The sequence below is a fragment of the Bison bison genome, unplaced genomic scaffold, assembly GCF_000754665.1.
Source record: "Bison bison bison isolate TAMUID 2011002044 unplaced genomic scaffold, Bison_UMD1.0 scf7180017864492, whole genome shotgun sequence".
Lineage (NCBI taxonomy): Eukaryota > Metazoa > Chordata > Mammalia > Artiodactyla > Bovidae > Bison > Bison bison.
This window is the reverse complement of record NW_011495051.1, coordinates 11493165-11509203: the sequence shown is the minus strand read 5'-3', so window position 1 is coordinate 11509203 and position 16039 is coordinate 11493165. Positions and strand designations below refer to the sequence as shown.

The 16039-nt window shown below is 39.5% G+C and overlaps 1 protein-coding gene across 2 annotated transcripts in view; it reads left to right on the top strand.

Moving 5' to 3' along the window:
* The window catches only part of GRM7 (glutamate receptor, metabotropic 7), a 942809-nt gene that overhangs the window by 280841 nt on the left and 645929 nt on the right, over positions 1 to 16039 (top strand). For both annotated transcript variants that reach the window (XM_010828418.1, XM_010828417.1), the window contains exon 2: positions 9848 to 10064. In XM_010828418.1, coding sequence (XP_010826720.1) covers positions 9848 to 10064 — 217 coding nt within the window. The remainder of the gene's footprint in view (positions 1 to 9847; positions 10065 to 16039) is intronic.

Here is a 16039-nt window from a genome sequence, read left to right as displayed (position 1 = left end):
CCTAGGAAGCACGTGTCTATTATAGGGTGTTGCAGAATTCCATGGAATTCTATATGTAAAGTACTGCATACCCCAAAGCCTGGTAAACAGATATTTAATCAATCTATAATAAAAATAACATTCTTTGAAATATGCTGCTGCTGCTAAGTCACTTCAGTTGTGTCCGACTCTGTGCGACCCCATAGACGGCAGCCCACCAGGCTCCCCTGTCCCTGGGATTCTCCAGGCAAGAACACTGGAGTGGGTTGCCATTTCTTCTCCAATGCATGAAAGTGAAAAGTGAAAGTGAAGTCACTCAGTCGTGTCTGACTCTTAGCGACCCCATGGACTGTAGCCCACCAGGCTCCTCCATCCATGGGATTTTCCAGGCAAGAGTACTGGAGTGGAGTGCCATTGCCTTCTCCATTGAAATATGCGTTAGACTTATTTGCCTTGCAATCTATGCATAAAATTACTTGGTTCCAAGAAGATGGTTACTACCACTTATAGAATATTGAAGGTATTTGGTGTCATGCAATTAAAGAAATAAAAGGCAAAGGAAAAAGAGCTGTAATATTTGATGATAAACTCTGTCATGAGTAATTTAAAGTTGAGTGAGATTCCAGACTTTAAATGCATTTAAAAGTATTAGTCATTCCTCAGTACTTTGAAATAAAGAAACACTATCAAAAATCAGAATTGAAACCCACCCATCCTAATGTGAGCAGAGGTGTTATCTAGGGAAGATATACGTATAAATCATGGAGAGTGATGCTTCAAAGAATGAACCTGAAAGGATTATTTCACCATTTCTTCCTTTTCAGGGGGATCCATATCAATAAAGCTTAATAAGAACTAAGAGTAGAATTACTGCCAGCTGTGAATTTAATAGTGCCCCACTGGGAGTTCATTAATATCTCAATAGGTACACTGAAGCATTATCTTAATTGCTCATGATACTTCCAAAAATTGCCTTTTACAAGTTTTGTGGAAACTGCCCTCTGGAACAAGTGTTAGTACATTTTGGATTGCCTTTCTTTACTGTGCAAATTCCCCAGGAACATGGAACCATAAACCTAATTTACTTTTCCAAAAGTAAGAAGTTCCCAGGTGACTTTGTTATAAGCACTTCCCTTATAGCATAAACAAGAAGAAGCTCAAAATGTGTGAAACAATTTCAGATCTTTGATTTCTTTCTATGTAAATGAAATGGTTCTTTCATTTTTATAAATACTTAGGCATTTACTTTTTTTGATGGCAATCAAATTTGTGTCAGAATACTGGCAGGAAGAATTTGGATGTTTAAAGTATTTATATTATTGTAATCTGGTCCACATCTGGATTTGGGTTTTTGACAGATGTTGAGACTAAGATGATAACTGCAGGATTGTATTTCCAAGCCCATGGGATCCCTTTGCCTTTAGAGTGATTATGGAATAAAACTAAATTTAGAAGGAGTCTATCTTGACAACACTTGGAAAGTGAAAGTGCTTCATAGCAAGGTTGTCTTGCAGAGTTAGCCTGAACTCTGGGTACTGTGGTGTATGTTGCTTGGAGTCGTCCAGTCTCAGACATAAGAGGAGGGAAAAAAAAAAAAAAACAACAGAATGAACAGTCCCTAAGTGACTCCCTAGGTCTCTTTATCTTTGAACCCTGTCTGTGTCAGCATATCCTATATTCCAGTGATGAAGAGGGGAATCCAAGGGGAAAATGTGCCAGGAAAAAGAAAGAATAAGAACAGCGCTTGCTGCTGTGACTGTCGTTGCCCCTGAAAGCCACTGCTTGCAGGCAAAGGCCACTCACAAGTGTTGAGGGTCCCTATGGCAGTAACAACCCTATGCATGAACGACTCTGTTCCCTCCTGATTATTCCATTCATTACTTTACTGGCTTTCCTTTTCATTCAGTAAATAATGATAAGGTTCATATTCTATACCCAGTGCAGTGTATCTAGTAGTGATAAAATGATGAAGAAGGTCTTTACCCTCCACAGGGGCCAGTATACTCCAGGAAAGATGCAAACAACAAACAGATAATTTTAATAAGTTGTGACACTTGTTATCAAAGAAAACGAGTGCTCTAAGATAACCCGTCAGTTGACTCATGCTTTCTAGGCAAATATGAGAGAGATTAGGGGGGAGCCTTGAGCGCCGCTTAGTGACTGGTGTGTGCCACTGATTGGATAGAATTTAACTTTGGAAGATTCCTTCAGTTCAGTTGCTCAGATCAGATCAGATTAGTCGCTCAGTCGTGTCCAACTCTTTGCGACCCCATGAATTGCGGCACGCCAGGCCTCCCTGTCCAAGGGACTCTCAAGAGTCTTCTCCATCACCAACTCCTGGAGCTTGCTCAAACTCATGTCCATCGAGGCAGTGATGCCATCCAACCATCTCATCCTCTGTCATCCACTTCTCCTCCTTCTTTCAGTCTTTCCCAGCATCAGGGTCTTTTCCAATGAGTCAGTTCTTTGAATCAGGTGGCCAAAGTATAGGAGCTTCAGTCCTTCAAATGAATATTCGGGACTGATTTCCTTTAGGGTGGACTGGTTGGATCTCCTTGCAGTCCAAGGGACTCGCAAGAGTCTTCTCCAACACCACAGTCCAAAAGCATCAATTCTTTGGTGTGTACCTTTCTTTATAGTCCAACTCTCACATCCATAGAGGATTACTGGAAAAACCATAGCTTCAACTAAACAGACCTTTGTTGGCAAAGTAATGTCTCTGCTTTTTAATATGCTATCTAGGTAGGTCATAGCTTTTCTTCCAAGGAGCAAGGGTCTTCTAATTTCATGGCTATGGTGATTTTGGAGCCCAAGAAAATAAAGTCTGCCACTATTTACTCTGTTTCCCCATCTGTTTGCCATGAAGTGATGGGACCAGATGTCATGATCTTAGTTTTTTGAATGTTAAGCTTTAAGCCAACTTTTTCACTCTCCTCTTTCTCTTTCATCAAGAGGCTTCTTAGTTCCTCTTCACTTCTGCCATAAGGGTGGTATCATCTGCATATCAGAGGTTATTGATATTTCTTCTGGCAAACTTGATTCCACCTTCAGTCTACCTAAATTCAGTCAACATAATCACTTGTATTCAGTCACTTCAGTTAAGTTGCTCAGTCATGTCTGACTCTTTGCAACCCCATGGATTGCAGCACGCCAGGCCTCCCTGTCCATCACTAATTCCCGGAGTTTACCCAAATTCATGTCCATCAAGTCAGTGATGCCATCCAACCGTCTCATCCTCTGTAGTCCCCTTCTCCTCCCCTCTTCAATCTTTCCCAGCATCAGGGTCTTTTCCAATGAGTCAGTTCTTTGCATCAGGTGGCCAAAGTATTGGAGTTTCAGCTTCAGCATCAGTCCTTCCAATAAATATTCAGGACTGATTTCCTTTAGGATGGACCGGTTGGATCTCCTTGCAGTCCAATCACTTGTGTTGATGAGATACAAATATTGATGAATTGAAAGTTTTTTATAGTGTGGAGAAGATGTAAGTTATCTATATATCCATTTTAACTATCTTGAAAGTATTTTTCCCTTAACCTATTTCTTAGATTTATAGAGATTCTTGGTGTGTGTTAGACACTCAGTTGTGTCCAACTTTTTGCAACCCGATGGACTGTAGCCTGCCAGACTCCTCTGTCCATGGGGATTCTCCAGGGAAGAATATTGGAGTGGGTTGCCAGTCCCTTCTCCATAGGATTTCCCAACCCAAGGAACGAGCCCTGGTCTCCTGCATTGCAGACGGATTCTCTACTGTATGAGCCATGAGGGAAGCCATCATAGAAATCCTTAAATGTGCATAAATATTTCAAAAGTTAAATAGAGTGAATTGGGCCTTTATTCTCCTCCTTTAAGAATAATACACAAACTGGAGAAATTTTACATGTGATGATTTGAAGGATTATGGTTTTTATTTCTTTTACTGTTTGGCTTTCACTGTTTAAAAAGGGTCAGGAAAATTGACTTCTACATAGATTTTTGAATGATAACTTTGAGGTACGAGATGATTTTAACCTGATTTGGCATTCATCATTAATAAAACCATTTTTGTGTGATGGACAAATTTTTATTAAAAGTAAAGAATAACAATGAGATGAAAATGTAGTTCTATGATAAAGATGAAAAGTGTTTTTGGTTTTTAAATCAGAGAAAGGAAAGCTCAAAGGGAGATGGGATTATTTTTATATAGCAGAAGTGTGATTATACTAAATTGTCTTCATCAAAAGATTAGTTCTGCATTTCTAAAGGAGACTGGCAACAGGGTAGAGTTTCTATAGCAGAAAAAGAAAGTATATCTTACCAAGTGGAGTGTGTCAGTTAATTAAAGATGACTAGTAAGAATTTGGTCAGTTTCAGCTACCAGTTATAATAAGCACTTCAAACATTTTGTAGGCTTAAACATTTGTTTGAAAACAGGTAATTACATACACAGAATAACAGTTGATAAGTAATAGCATATTTTATAGATTACATACATTCTTACTGTTTTTCATCTCTTATTGCTGCTGGGAATTTCTTTATATGGCCATATTTTTATCTCAGAAATGAAATCTGTTTATTCATTCATTCCTTATTCTAGGATCATTATATGTATAATATACAAATAAGTATAACTGAATATAGGATGTGTATGTGTGATCGTAAAGGAACCCTGTGAGTCTTAAGCCAGTAGGTGTTTCTTATTTGTAATGAAAGGGATAAACCACAGACAGCAACCATTTCAAAGGGTATTGAGGAAATAAATCTGCTACACTAGGATTGTCATTACTAAAATTTGGGGTGAAGTTTAGAAAATGCATTTGCGTTGGAGGCATTTCACAGCTGCAATGTTTTACAGCAGCTACATAAATGTAAATTTAAGTAGAGAGTGGATGTATCTTTATTAGTCCTCCTTCAAAGGTAGAAAGGGATTTTGGCAAGGAAGTCATCTGTGCAACCACACAAAGATTTTGCATTTCCCCAAGTTGAAGTTGATGGAATTGTACTGCCATGCTTGGCTTCTTCTCTTTTTATTTCTTGTAAGAAAAGTATTTTTCTTGCTGCTCCCCTTCTTTCCTTTAATTTTTGCCCAAAGCCTTTATTCAGTTGATATTTTTTTCACTTAAAATTTATAACCCCTCAATGAAACATAGGATACTCAATCTATTTACATATCTGTATAATCTTTAATAAGACACCTAAATAAAATGTTTGAACAATAGTCTAAGAGTGACCTGTAAGATTATTTTCAGTGGCTCTAGAGTAGGTGCTGTGCATGAAACGTGACTTACACTCCACTAATATACTACTCTTTCTTCTTTTATGCTTATTATTAATAAGTTTTAGCAGTAATTTAGCAAAGTATAATAGTTAAGAGTTCAGAAGTTTGCATTGGGTTAAGTTTGAATATGGCTCTTTCTTACAAGTTTGTGACCTGAAGCAAGCTTATATTCTATTTTTAAGGCTCAATTTCCTCTTTCATAAAATGATTTAATAATTGTATGACATGAAGTGAAAATGTTAGTCACTCAGTTGTATTGGACTTTTTGCAACACCATAGACTGTCTCCTCTGTCCTAAAGGATTCTCCAGGCAAGGATTCTAGAGCGGGTAGGCATTTCCATCTGCAAGGGATCTTCCTAACCTAACCCAGGGATCAAACCCAGATCTCTTGCATTGCAGGCAGATTCTTTACCATCTGAGCCACCAGGGAAGCCCTAGTGTAGTATAAAAAGTATAATGAAGAATGTTTACTGATGGTTAGATAAGGGGATGCATATAGAACTTTCAGTGATAACCAACAAAGACCTATTGCATAGCACAGGGAGCTATACTCAATATTTTGTGTTAATCTGTAAGGGAAAAGAATCTGAAAAGGAATATATTTATGTGTGTATATCCCATGGACTGTAGCCTGCCAGGATCTTCTGTTCATAGATTTCTCCAGGAAAGAATAATGGAGTGGGTTGCCGTTACCTTCTCCAGGGCATCTTCCTGACCCAGGAATTGAACCATGGTCTCCTGCATTGCATGCAGATTCTTTACTGTCTGAGCCAACAGGGAAACCCTATATATGCACACATAGGTGTGTGTGTATGTTTGTGTATCTAAACTACTGTGCTGTAAAGAATCCACCTGCAATGCGGGAGACCTGGATTTGATCCCTGGGTTGGGAAGATCCCCTGGAGAAGGGAAAGGCTACCCACTCCAGTATTCTGGCCCAGAGAATTCCATGGATTGTATAGTCCGTGGGATTGCAAAGAGTCAGACACAACTGAGTGACATTCACTTCACACATATGAAACTAACATGATATTGTAAATAAGCTATATTTCAACAAAAAAAATGAATAAAACAAAATCCCTCTCTAAACTTTTAGAATATTCCTGTTACATGATGAAGATTTAAATAAATACTAAATATTATTTCTAAAGCAATAGTATTAGGAATATGTAAACATTTTTTAGGACAGTAAGTGAAATGCTTTTGCTAGTGTGTCACAGAGAAAATGGGAAGTCAAATGTAGAAAATGGGTAAATATATTAAGAAAACACATGATTTTCTCTATTTGATTGTTGATACCCCATGTAATAAGTGCCCACACTGTTCCAGGAATCACACTAAGCAATCCCCATTTGTTATTCCAATGCAATCTTATTCTAATTAATAATGTAACCAGCTCAATGAAGTGAAATACCCAGTAAACACAAGTGAAGAGAAACATCAGGCTTCTATTCCATATATTCTAAATACAAAATCCCATTTTCTTTCCATTGCCCTTCATTCCCCCTGTAATTGAGAAATTACTCAAATGAAGACCATCAGGAGACTTGGAGACTTTCTCAAAACTGGCTTTGGATTTTGAGGCAGAAATGGAGAGCCTGCTCCTAGTGGCCATAAATCAGAACTGCATCAGGGACCGGCTGCATGGGAAAGTTCAGTTCAGTTCCCTGTCCATCACCAGCTCCTGGAGTTCACTCAGGATAGCATCACTCACGTCCATCGAGTCAGTGATGCCATCCAGCCATCTCATCCTCTGTCGTCCCCTTCTCCTCTTGCCCCCAATCCCTCCCAGCATCAGAGTCTTTTCCAGTGAGTCAACTCTTCCCATGAGTGGCCAAAGTACTGGAGTTTCACATGGGAAAGGGTGGGTCATCTATTCCCAAGTGGTTCAGTTCAGTTCATTTCAGGCTTAGTCATGTCTGACTCTTTGTGGCCCCATGGACTGTAGCATGCCAGGCCTCCTTGCCCATCACCAACTCCTGGAGTTTACCCAGACTGCAATGGCACCCCACTCCAGTACTCTTGCCTGGAAAATCCCATGGATGGAGGAGCCTGGTAGGCTGTAGTCCATGGGGTCGCTAAGAGTTGGACACGACTGAGCAACTTCACTTTCACTTTTCATTTTCATGCATTGGAGAAGGAAATGGCAACCCACTCCAGTGTTCTTGCCTGGAGAATACCAGGGATGGCGGAGCCCGGTGGGCCTCCATCTCTGGGGTCGCACAGAGTCAGACACAAATGAAGCAACTTAGCAGCAGCAGCAGCAGCAGCAGCATGTCCATTGAGTCGGTTATGCCATCCAATCATCTCATTCTCTGTTGTGTTTCCCAGCATCAGGCTCTTTTCCAATGAGGCAGTTCTTTGCATCATGTGGCCAAAGTATTGGAGTTTCAGCTTCAATATCAGTCCTTCCAATGAACACTCAGGACTGATCTCCTTTATGATGGACTGGTTGGATCTCCTTGCAGTCCAAGGGACTCTCAAGAGTCTTCTCCAACACCACAGTTCAAAAGCATCAAATCTTTGGCAGTCAGCTTTCTTTATGGTCCAACTCTAATCTGGAAAAACCATATCTTTGACTAGATGGACCTTTGTTGGCAAACTAATGTCTCTGCTTTTTAATATGCTGTCTAAGTTGATCATAACTTTCCTTCCAAAGAGTAAGCGTCTTCTAATTTCATGGCTGCAGGCACCATCCCAGGTGGCTCAGTGGTAAAAAATCCACCTGCCTATGCAGGAGACACAGGTTTAATCCCTGAGTAGTGAAGATCCCCTGGAGTAGGAAATGGCACCCCATTCCAGTATTCTTGCCTGGAGAATCCCATGGACAGAGGAGCCTGAAGGGCTACAGTCCATAGGGTCTCAAAGAGTCAGACATGACTTAGTGACTAATCAGGCATGCAATACTGTTAGGACCACGAGACCTGCTAAGTCACTTCAGTCGTGTCTGACTCTGTGCGACTGCATAGATGGCAACCCACTGGGCTTCCCTGCCCCTGGGATTCTCCAGGCAAGAACACTGGAGTGGGTTGCCATTTCCTTCTCCAATGCATGAAAGTGGAAAGTGAAAGTGAAGTCGCTCAGTCGTGTCTGACTCTTCGTGACCCCATGGACTGCAGCCTACCAGGCTCCTCCGTCCATGGGATTTTCCAGGCAAGAGTACTGGAATGGGGTGCCATTGCCTTCTCTGACAAGACCTGACTACAATGCTAACCTAGAGAGGTTGGTGGAGAAACTTGCTTTATAGAAGTGGTAACCAGCTTTAAACAATAGCAAATGGGTAAGCTTTAGGCCAAATGCCCTCAAAGGAGAAAAATACATTAGTACTGGGTAGAATTTTCAGGGCTCAAAGAAATAACTTGAGTATAGCTTTGATGTCTTTGGGGCAAAGAGTTGGACTGTTGGTCTTTGAGCAAATATCGAAACCGGTTTTTAGATACATGAGATAACCTTATGCTACAGCAGGGATAAATCCTAGGAGAGTTACAACTGGAGTTTTGTAGAAGTTGGTCATTCTTACTGATAGGTAAATTGTACCTTTCATGGTCTACTGCATGCTATTGTTAAGAGAAAGAACTGCAGTGTATTGCATTGTAAAAACAACTAGCCTAGAGATCCTGGAGTTAGACCCTAAGCAATGTCCTCATCTATGGCTGTTTCGGGTCTTTCCCTAGTGTATTTGTGATCCCAGGTAAACATTTTTTTTCTAGGCTTCTTTCTATGCACAATTGGCTTTAACTAAGATCACTATATCAGGACTACTCAGGTATTGCAATCTCACATGATTCTGGGACATAAATATTTTGCCAGCCAAGAGGAGTATTCTGTTCATTAGACTGCATTCTTGGAACCAGGGTCTTGGTATAGGATGACTCATATAGACACAAGTTCTAGAATTCTTGAGACATTTGGTTAATCACATGTGAAGCTGAGGGTCAGATAATTCTGCAAAGGGAAAAAAATAGGAATCAGAGGTCACTGTCATTCAATCAAGACTGTCAGCCTCTCTCAGCATCCAAATGGAAGCTAAAAAAATTTTGAGAAAGGCCTTCCAAAGTGCATAAGCCATTGAAGTGATGGTGGGGCAGGGAACCCTCTTGCCTTGGTCTTAGGGCATTAGTGATCTACTTCATAATGTTCTTATGAAAAATAAATAACGCATGAAGCTTGCTTAGATATTTCCTCACAGGTGATCAGCACTCAGTCAATGTTAGATAGCTAATTACATCCACAAACATTCTCAAGATGTGTCAAATAAATCAACCTTTATATACCAGATAGGCTGTCCTGTCTTTTGTTTGTATTAGTGTATAGTAACTAAAGCATTATTCACAATGTTAGAATGGTTATATATTTTTTCTCTTAACCACCATGATGTAAGTAATTCCCACTCCATTCCCATTCCTTTCTCCAAGAGGAGAAAAATAAAAGGTCATAACACAAAAATAGATGCATTTGGTTGCATTTAGGTGGTTTACACTTTCATGCAGTGTTTGGCAAGCACACATCCTCTTTGGAGCTCAAGACCTGTATTTTAAGTAAATTGTCGTAAGTACAAATGAAACTCTCCCATCTTGATGGTGCCCTCATGTAGTGCTTTCTTGTCTTTTCAGATCCCCCAGATTAGTTATGCATCGACGGCACCCGAGTTAAGTGATGACCGACGCTATGATTTCTTCTCTCGTGTGGTCCCTCCCGATTCCTTTCAAGCCCAGGCCATGGTAGACATCGTGAAGGCCCTGGGTTGGAATTACGTGTCTACTCTCGCATCGGAAGGAAGTTACGGAGAGAAAGGTGTGGAATCCTTCACCCAGATTTCCAAAGAGGCAGGTAGGATGAGATCACAGTGATCAAGATGACCTCTCTAAATGTCTGTGGCTTTAGGCTTCTTTCCACCATTAGTGAACACTGTTGACCATAACCCTGTTCCTACCTTCACATTCCCCATTGCCGGTGAAGCGAATCTACAGAGTCCTCATTTATAGCACGTTGTGATTTGGAAGATAATATTTTCAAAGATGTGAAACTGAAATGCCTTAAAAGTGGAAGAAGTAGAGAGAAAATAATAGGTACTAAAATTGCTGTCTGACTTCTGTGCAATAGCTGGTAGTGTGGATTAGATTATCTCTAAGGAAAATAAGCAAATGTGGCTGAATATGCCTCTTCATGTGTCCTTGCTCTTTGCCCCTCTCCAAAATGAAGAGACTTGCTTAAATTATGAAAACCCAACTACAGTCACACTGGGCTTTGAAGGTGAGTGATGGTAAGGGCTCTGAATGACTTGGCCAAAACAAATTAAATGAATTATCCAGGCAGTAGAGTGTACTTAGATATCCTTTGAAACTGTAGATTCTTTTGAGACAGTTCTATTAGAAAGCATTTGGAGAAGGTTCTTTTATGTTTGCTTATTAAACTCAAAATGGAAGGTAACGGGTTCAAATGTTTGACAGATTTTGTAAAAATGAGACATAATATTCAAACTTAAGAATCGTGACAATGCATCTGCTGGCTTCCCCATATGGAAATGTTGAATCTAGTAAATATAGATTTTTTTAAAAAATTGCATGCTTCGATATTCCTAAAAAGTTTTTAGGCTAAAGTCTGGTCCTTGGTTTTGGTGGTAAGGATATTATCCAAACTGTCATTTATCAGAATAGTTAACTAACTGTAAGGCCAACAAACAGAGCAGTAGAAACAGAGGTTCTTTTCATGAGGATAGATGCCATAAATCCTGAAGACATGGCTTGGAGCATTTGACTTTCAGTCTATGTCCTCAGATATACGATGCTCCAGCATATGGATGGTGTGTCTCTACATGGCTGCTGAAAGAAGGGAGCCATGACTTCTTTATGAATCTTGTGCTTCTTACTCAGAGCCTTATCATTATGTCTCATCTGAAAATGTCACTGGAGGGCTGGGTGATTATACTCTTCCTTCTGGCTGAAATCCTGTTACTCTCAGCACCTTTGACTGCATAGCTCCTAATGATTTACAGGGTTCGTCCCTAATGCCATTTCTAGGTCCATACACACGTGTATACAAAAGCTTCTGGGTTCTGTCAGTTTGGTCTTGTGTTTCTAGTGACCTCTTCCACACCAGTTATCACCAGTTAGCATAATTTGTTGTTGCTGTCATTTTCTCTCTTGCCTCATAGACTCTAAAAGAGAATGTGTCTTTCTGAGTCACTGTTGTACTCCCAGCTATGCTGTTTCTAAGGGAAACATTTCTGGAGTGATTCAGTGGGAAACTTTCTGATTAAGAAATAAGTCTTAACTCTGGCCTTGTGTCTTCCATGCTGTGATTTATAAGACTCATTAACAGCTGAATTCATGACTCTTTTGAGAACAGCCTAACCACTTTTGATAACTATGCATTTCTTTCTTTCTTTGTTTCTTTGACTTCTGCTTTAACGAAAATAATGTTAGAGGCTGACTTAAAGGCATATCTAAAATATGGGCATAATAACCAATAGGTAGAATAAAATGAAGAGAAAATATGGGTAAAGTAGTAAGATAAAGCTCAGAAATAAAGTTCAGATACCATCTTGTCCTATAGAATTTCCACAGGTGAATCTCAAATTTAATACTGAACTTTGTACTGGACAAAGCAAAGGGTACTACCCACTTTGCTGCAAAATGTGCAGTGTTCAAAAGGCCAAAATCATGTTGAATGTTTAGTAAAGGACAGGATCAAGACAAATGTTGGCCTTTATAAAAGTCTGTATTCTATAGTCAGGTCAGTGCTGAGTTTCCAATGGTTGTTTATACTTGGTGAAAACTTTACATATACAAAGTCTGCTGTATCTGACTCTTCAAAAAGGAAAGGACCTTGTAATATGACCTGAACTCCCCAGCTTATTATTTTAGCTAATCATACATTGAAATGACCCAGCTCAAAATAAAATTATTGGCAGCCATTTGGGATAAAACCCTTCAATCTGAAAGCCTTTGAATTTGGGTATGAGGGTAACTAAAAAGCCAGCTGCAGAAATGCCAGAAAGCACTGTGAGTTCAAGTAATATCTTGCAATAAGTTCTTCTTCATTATGACAGTTGACATGCATTTATATTAAATTTCATTGGAACCATACCATATGTACAATGAATTTAAGTAAATTCATTTGTGTGCTTAACAGACACCCCAGCATTCAACTCCCTCCTTTCTCCCCAAGAAAGGAGGAAAAAAGAGGAGGGAAACTTATAATTGAAGTGGTGTGTGATAAGCCTGCTCACTCAATATGTGTATTTCTTAGGAAAAAAATGTGAGATGGGAAGCATGATTCCATCATTTCTTAGGTGGGTGTCACTTCTGCGGGCTGCTCATATTGTGAGCACGTTGCCAACCCAAAGGTGATTCCAGTGTATAGAGGTAAATATTCATTTTCCACGACTTGTAAGAAGACTCCAGCTACCTTCTCTGGCATTCAGAGGAACAGCAATATATTCTAATTCAGAGTAAAAGAAAAAGGATTATAAAAATTTGCCCTATTGAAACTTCAGGAAAGTATACATTCTTAGGGAATTTTAGGTAACTTTCAAGGGTAATTTTCAGTGTTTACTTTTTTTCTGTGCTAGTTCTAGAACTTGATCCTCTAGAAAGACACAAGTCAAAGTGTGTGTAAGGAGAGGTAGTGTGGCATACTACCACTAATGATAAGCTAATGCAAAGGTATCAGAAAGACATGGATTTGGATAATGATTTCCATCACTTGTATTCTGTGTAATGTTTGACACATAATTGAACTTTCCAAATCTCAGATTCCTGTTATAGAGAATGAGATTAATAAGAATAAGATAAATTAAATCCTGTATGGGAAACACAACACCCAATGATGCCTAATTATTAGTGTTTCACACTAGTTTCTTATAAATCAGTGAAGTTATTGAAGTTATTCTTGAGTTTGAAAAGATTGAAAATAACTGGCGTGATAGATAACACTTCCCTTTAGCCATAACTCAAAGGTTATGTATGTGTGTGTGTGTGTCTGTGTGTATATAAAATACAGCTGAGTTGCTATTCTTACTAACATGCTTTCATTGTATAAGAAGCATACCAAGAAAAGGAAGTGAGCTATTCAGGTTGACCTATTCATGTGGTAGGTGTGTGTATTTGTGTGTATGTGAGGGTAAGTGGGGAGAGCAAGCGTAAGCTCAAGCATAATGTTTCTGTGTTCTGCTGGAAGGTTCCCAGGAGTTACTTCCATTCTTTCAAACAGTTTGAATATTGTGGTTCTTCTTTATAAGTGTCTGTAAAAGTTGCACTGTTTTAAAGTGTTTCAGTTCCAAACTTTAGTTATACTTATAAAACTGGATCCTAAAGGATCTTTGCCATGCATGTAGGCATAGCACATCGGGTACGTGCTCCTTTGTTAGACTGATAGAACAATTCAAGACAATGTCAGAAAAGAAAGCTGTCCTTCAACAAGGGGCCATCTAATTTGTCTGGGACATGAAAGTTTATATACAGTTTCTCTAAGCTGCCAGAAGACCTTAATAATTGTCCTCTCATGTATAGTCATGGGATATTTAAATATGCATGGGAGCTTCTCCTTGTTGAACTTTCAGAGAGGACTGTAACATGATTTTCTCAGATGATGAGATTTTTGTAAAACAGTTATATTTGCATAAATTGCCCTGTTTATTTGAATGGCTGCACATGCAATATCAACAAAAGCAATTTATTGCTTAATATCACACAGAATGAGAGCCTATTCACTCCCAATGTGCTTTAAAATTCAGGTCAGCATAATAAAATAAGTAGTGTAAATTAGAAATAAAGACTTCTTTTCTCAGTGAGGGTCAAAAGAAGTGCTTATGATTGTGTAAGGCAGTAATATAGTCCAGAGCTTTTGAACCAAATTTGGGTCAAGGATTATGAGAGTAAGGACATCACATATAACTACTCTAGTTTGTCACAATTTTCAGGGGAATCTCATGACCACTGCTTCATAATGTGACAGAAATAGTCACGCTCCATTATTGTCATGGTGTCATGAGACGTATCAACTTTTCAAAACCAGAAAGAATATTTGAACTATCCTTTGGTAGTTCATGCTAGTCACTTAATTATTTCAGCTGGTCTTATAATTATTAGGTAAACTCTGCTGCTGCTAAGTCGCTTCAATCGTGTCCAGCTCTGTGCGACCCCATAGACAGCAGCCCACCAGGCTTCCCCTTCCCTGGGATTCTCCAGGCAAGAACACTGGAGTGGGTTGCTATTTCCTTCTCCAAAGCATGTAAGTGAAAAGTGAAAGTGAAGTCGCTTAGGCATGTCCGACTCTAGCGACCCCATGAACTGCAGCCTACCAGGCTCCTCCTTCCATGGGATTTTCCAGGCAAGAGTACTGGAGTTGGGTGCCATTGCCTTCTAGTATGATGCAACAGGGCTATAATTCACAATATTCCCATCTATATTTCTATGCTAACTTTCAGGATTTTCCAATTTTGTTTTGCCTCTGTCTATATCATGGTGAATATAGAAAACTCTGAGACAGTTTAATATCTGCTTGGAGTGTTTCCTTAATGAACTGTTCAGTGATCCCATTTTAAATTACAGGTGTTGAATAAGGACTTAATTTCAAAACACAAAATCACAAGCACTCTCATGATATCATTTATTTTCAGTTGTGATTAAAATGAAACTAAGTTCCTCAAGAAGAAACTTTATTATTTTAATTTTTGGACCTTTAGCGGTTAACACAGTACTTCAGATTTTAACCCACACCCAATTTGTTACCACATCTTGGGTATATCCCTTATCCCCAACTATCATTACAGTTACTTTAGTTCTGAGCCCCACTTTATTCGTAATGGTTCATAGCTTCAGTTGTCCATGCCTCCAGGTCAGCTCTTCCAATATAGGATCTGTTTAACTAAGATGATCATCTTTTCAAAAAACAAATACAGAAATTACGTTATCTGTCGCAGGCTTCCCTTACTCCATCAGTTCAGTTCAGTTCAGTCTCTCAGTCATGTCTGACTCTTTGCGACCTCATGAATCGCAGCACTCCAGGCCTCCCTGTCCATCACCAACTCCCAGAGTTTACTCAAACTCATGTCCATCAAGTCAGTGATGCCATCCAGCCATCTCATCCTCTGTCATCTGCCATCCAGCCATCTCATCCTCTGTCGTCCCCTTCTCCTCCTGCCCCCAATCCCTCCCAGCATCAGAGCCTTTTCCAATGAGTCAACTCTTCACATGAGGTGGCCAAAGTATTGGAGTTTCAGCTTTAGCATCAGTCCTTCCAATGAACACCCAGGAATGATCTGCTTTAGGATGGACTGGTCGGATCTCCTTGCGGTCCAAGGGACTCTCAAGAGTCTTCTCCAACACCACAGTTCAAAAGCATCAATTCTTCGGCATTCAGCTTTCTTCACAGTCCAACTCTCACATCCATACATGACCACTGGAAAAACCATAGCCTTGACTAGACAGCCCTTTGTTGACAAAGTAATGTCTCTGCTTTTTAATATGCTATCAAGGTTGGTCATGACTTTCCTTCCAAGGAGTAATCGTCTTTTAATTTCATGGCTACATACATGATATTTTACATGTTTCAATGCCATTCTCCCAAATCTTCCCACCCTCTCCCTTTCCCACAGAGTCCATAAGACTGTTCTATACATCAGTGTCTCTTTTGCTATCTCGTACACAGGGTTATTGTTACCATCTTTCTAAATTCCATATATATGCGTTAGTATACTATATTGGTGTTTTTCTTTCTGGCTTACTTCACTCTGTATAATAGGCTCCAGTTTCATCCACCTCATTAGAACTGATTCAAATGTATTCTTTTTAATTGCTGAG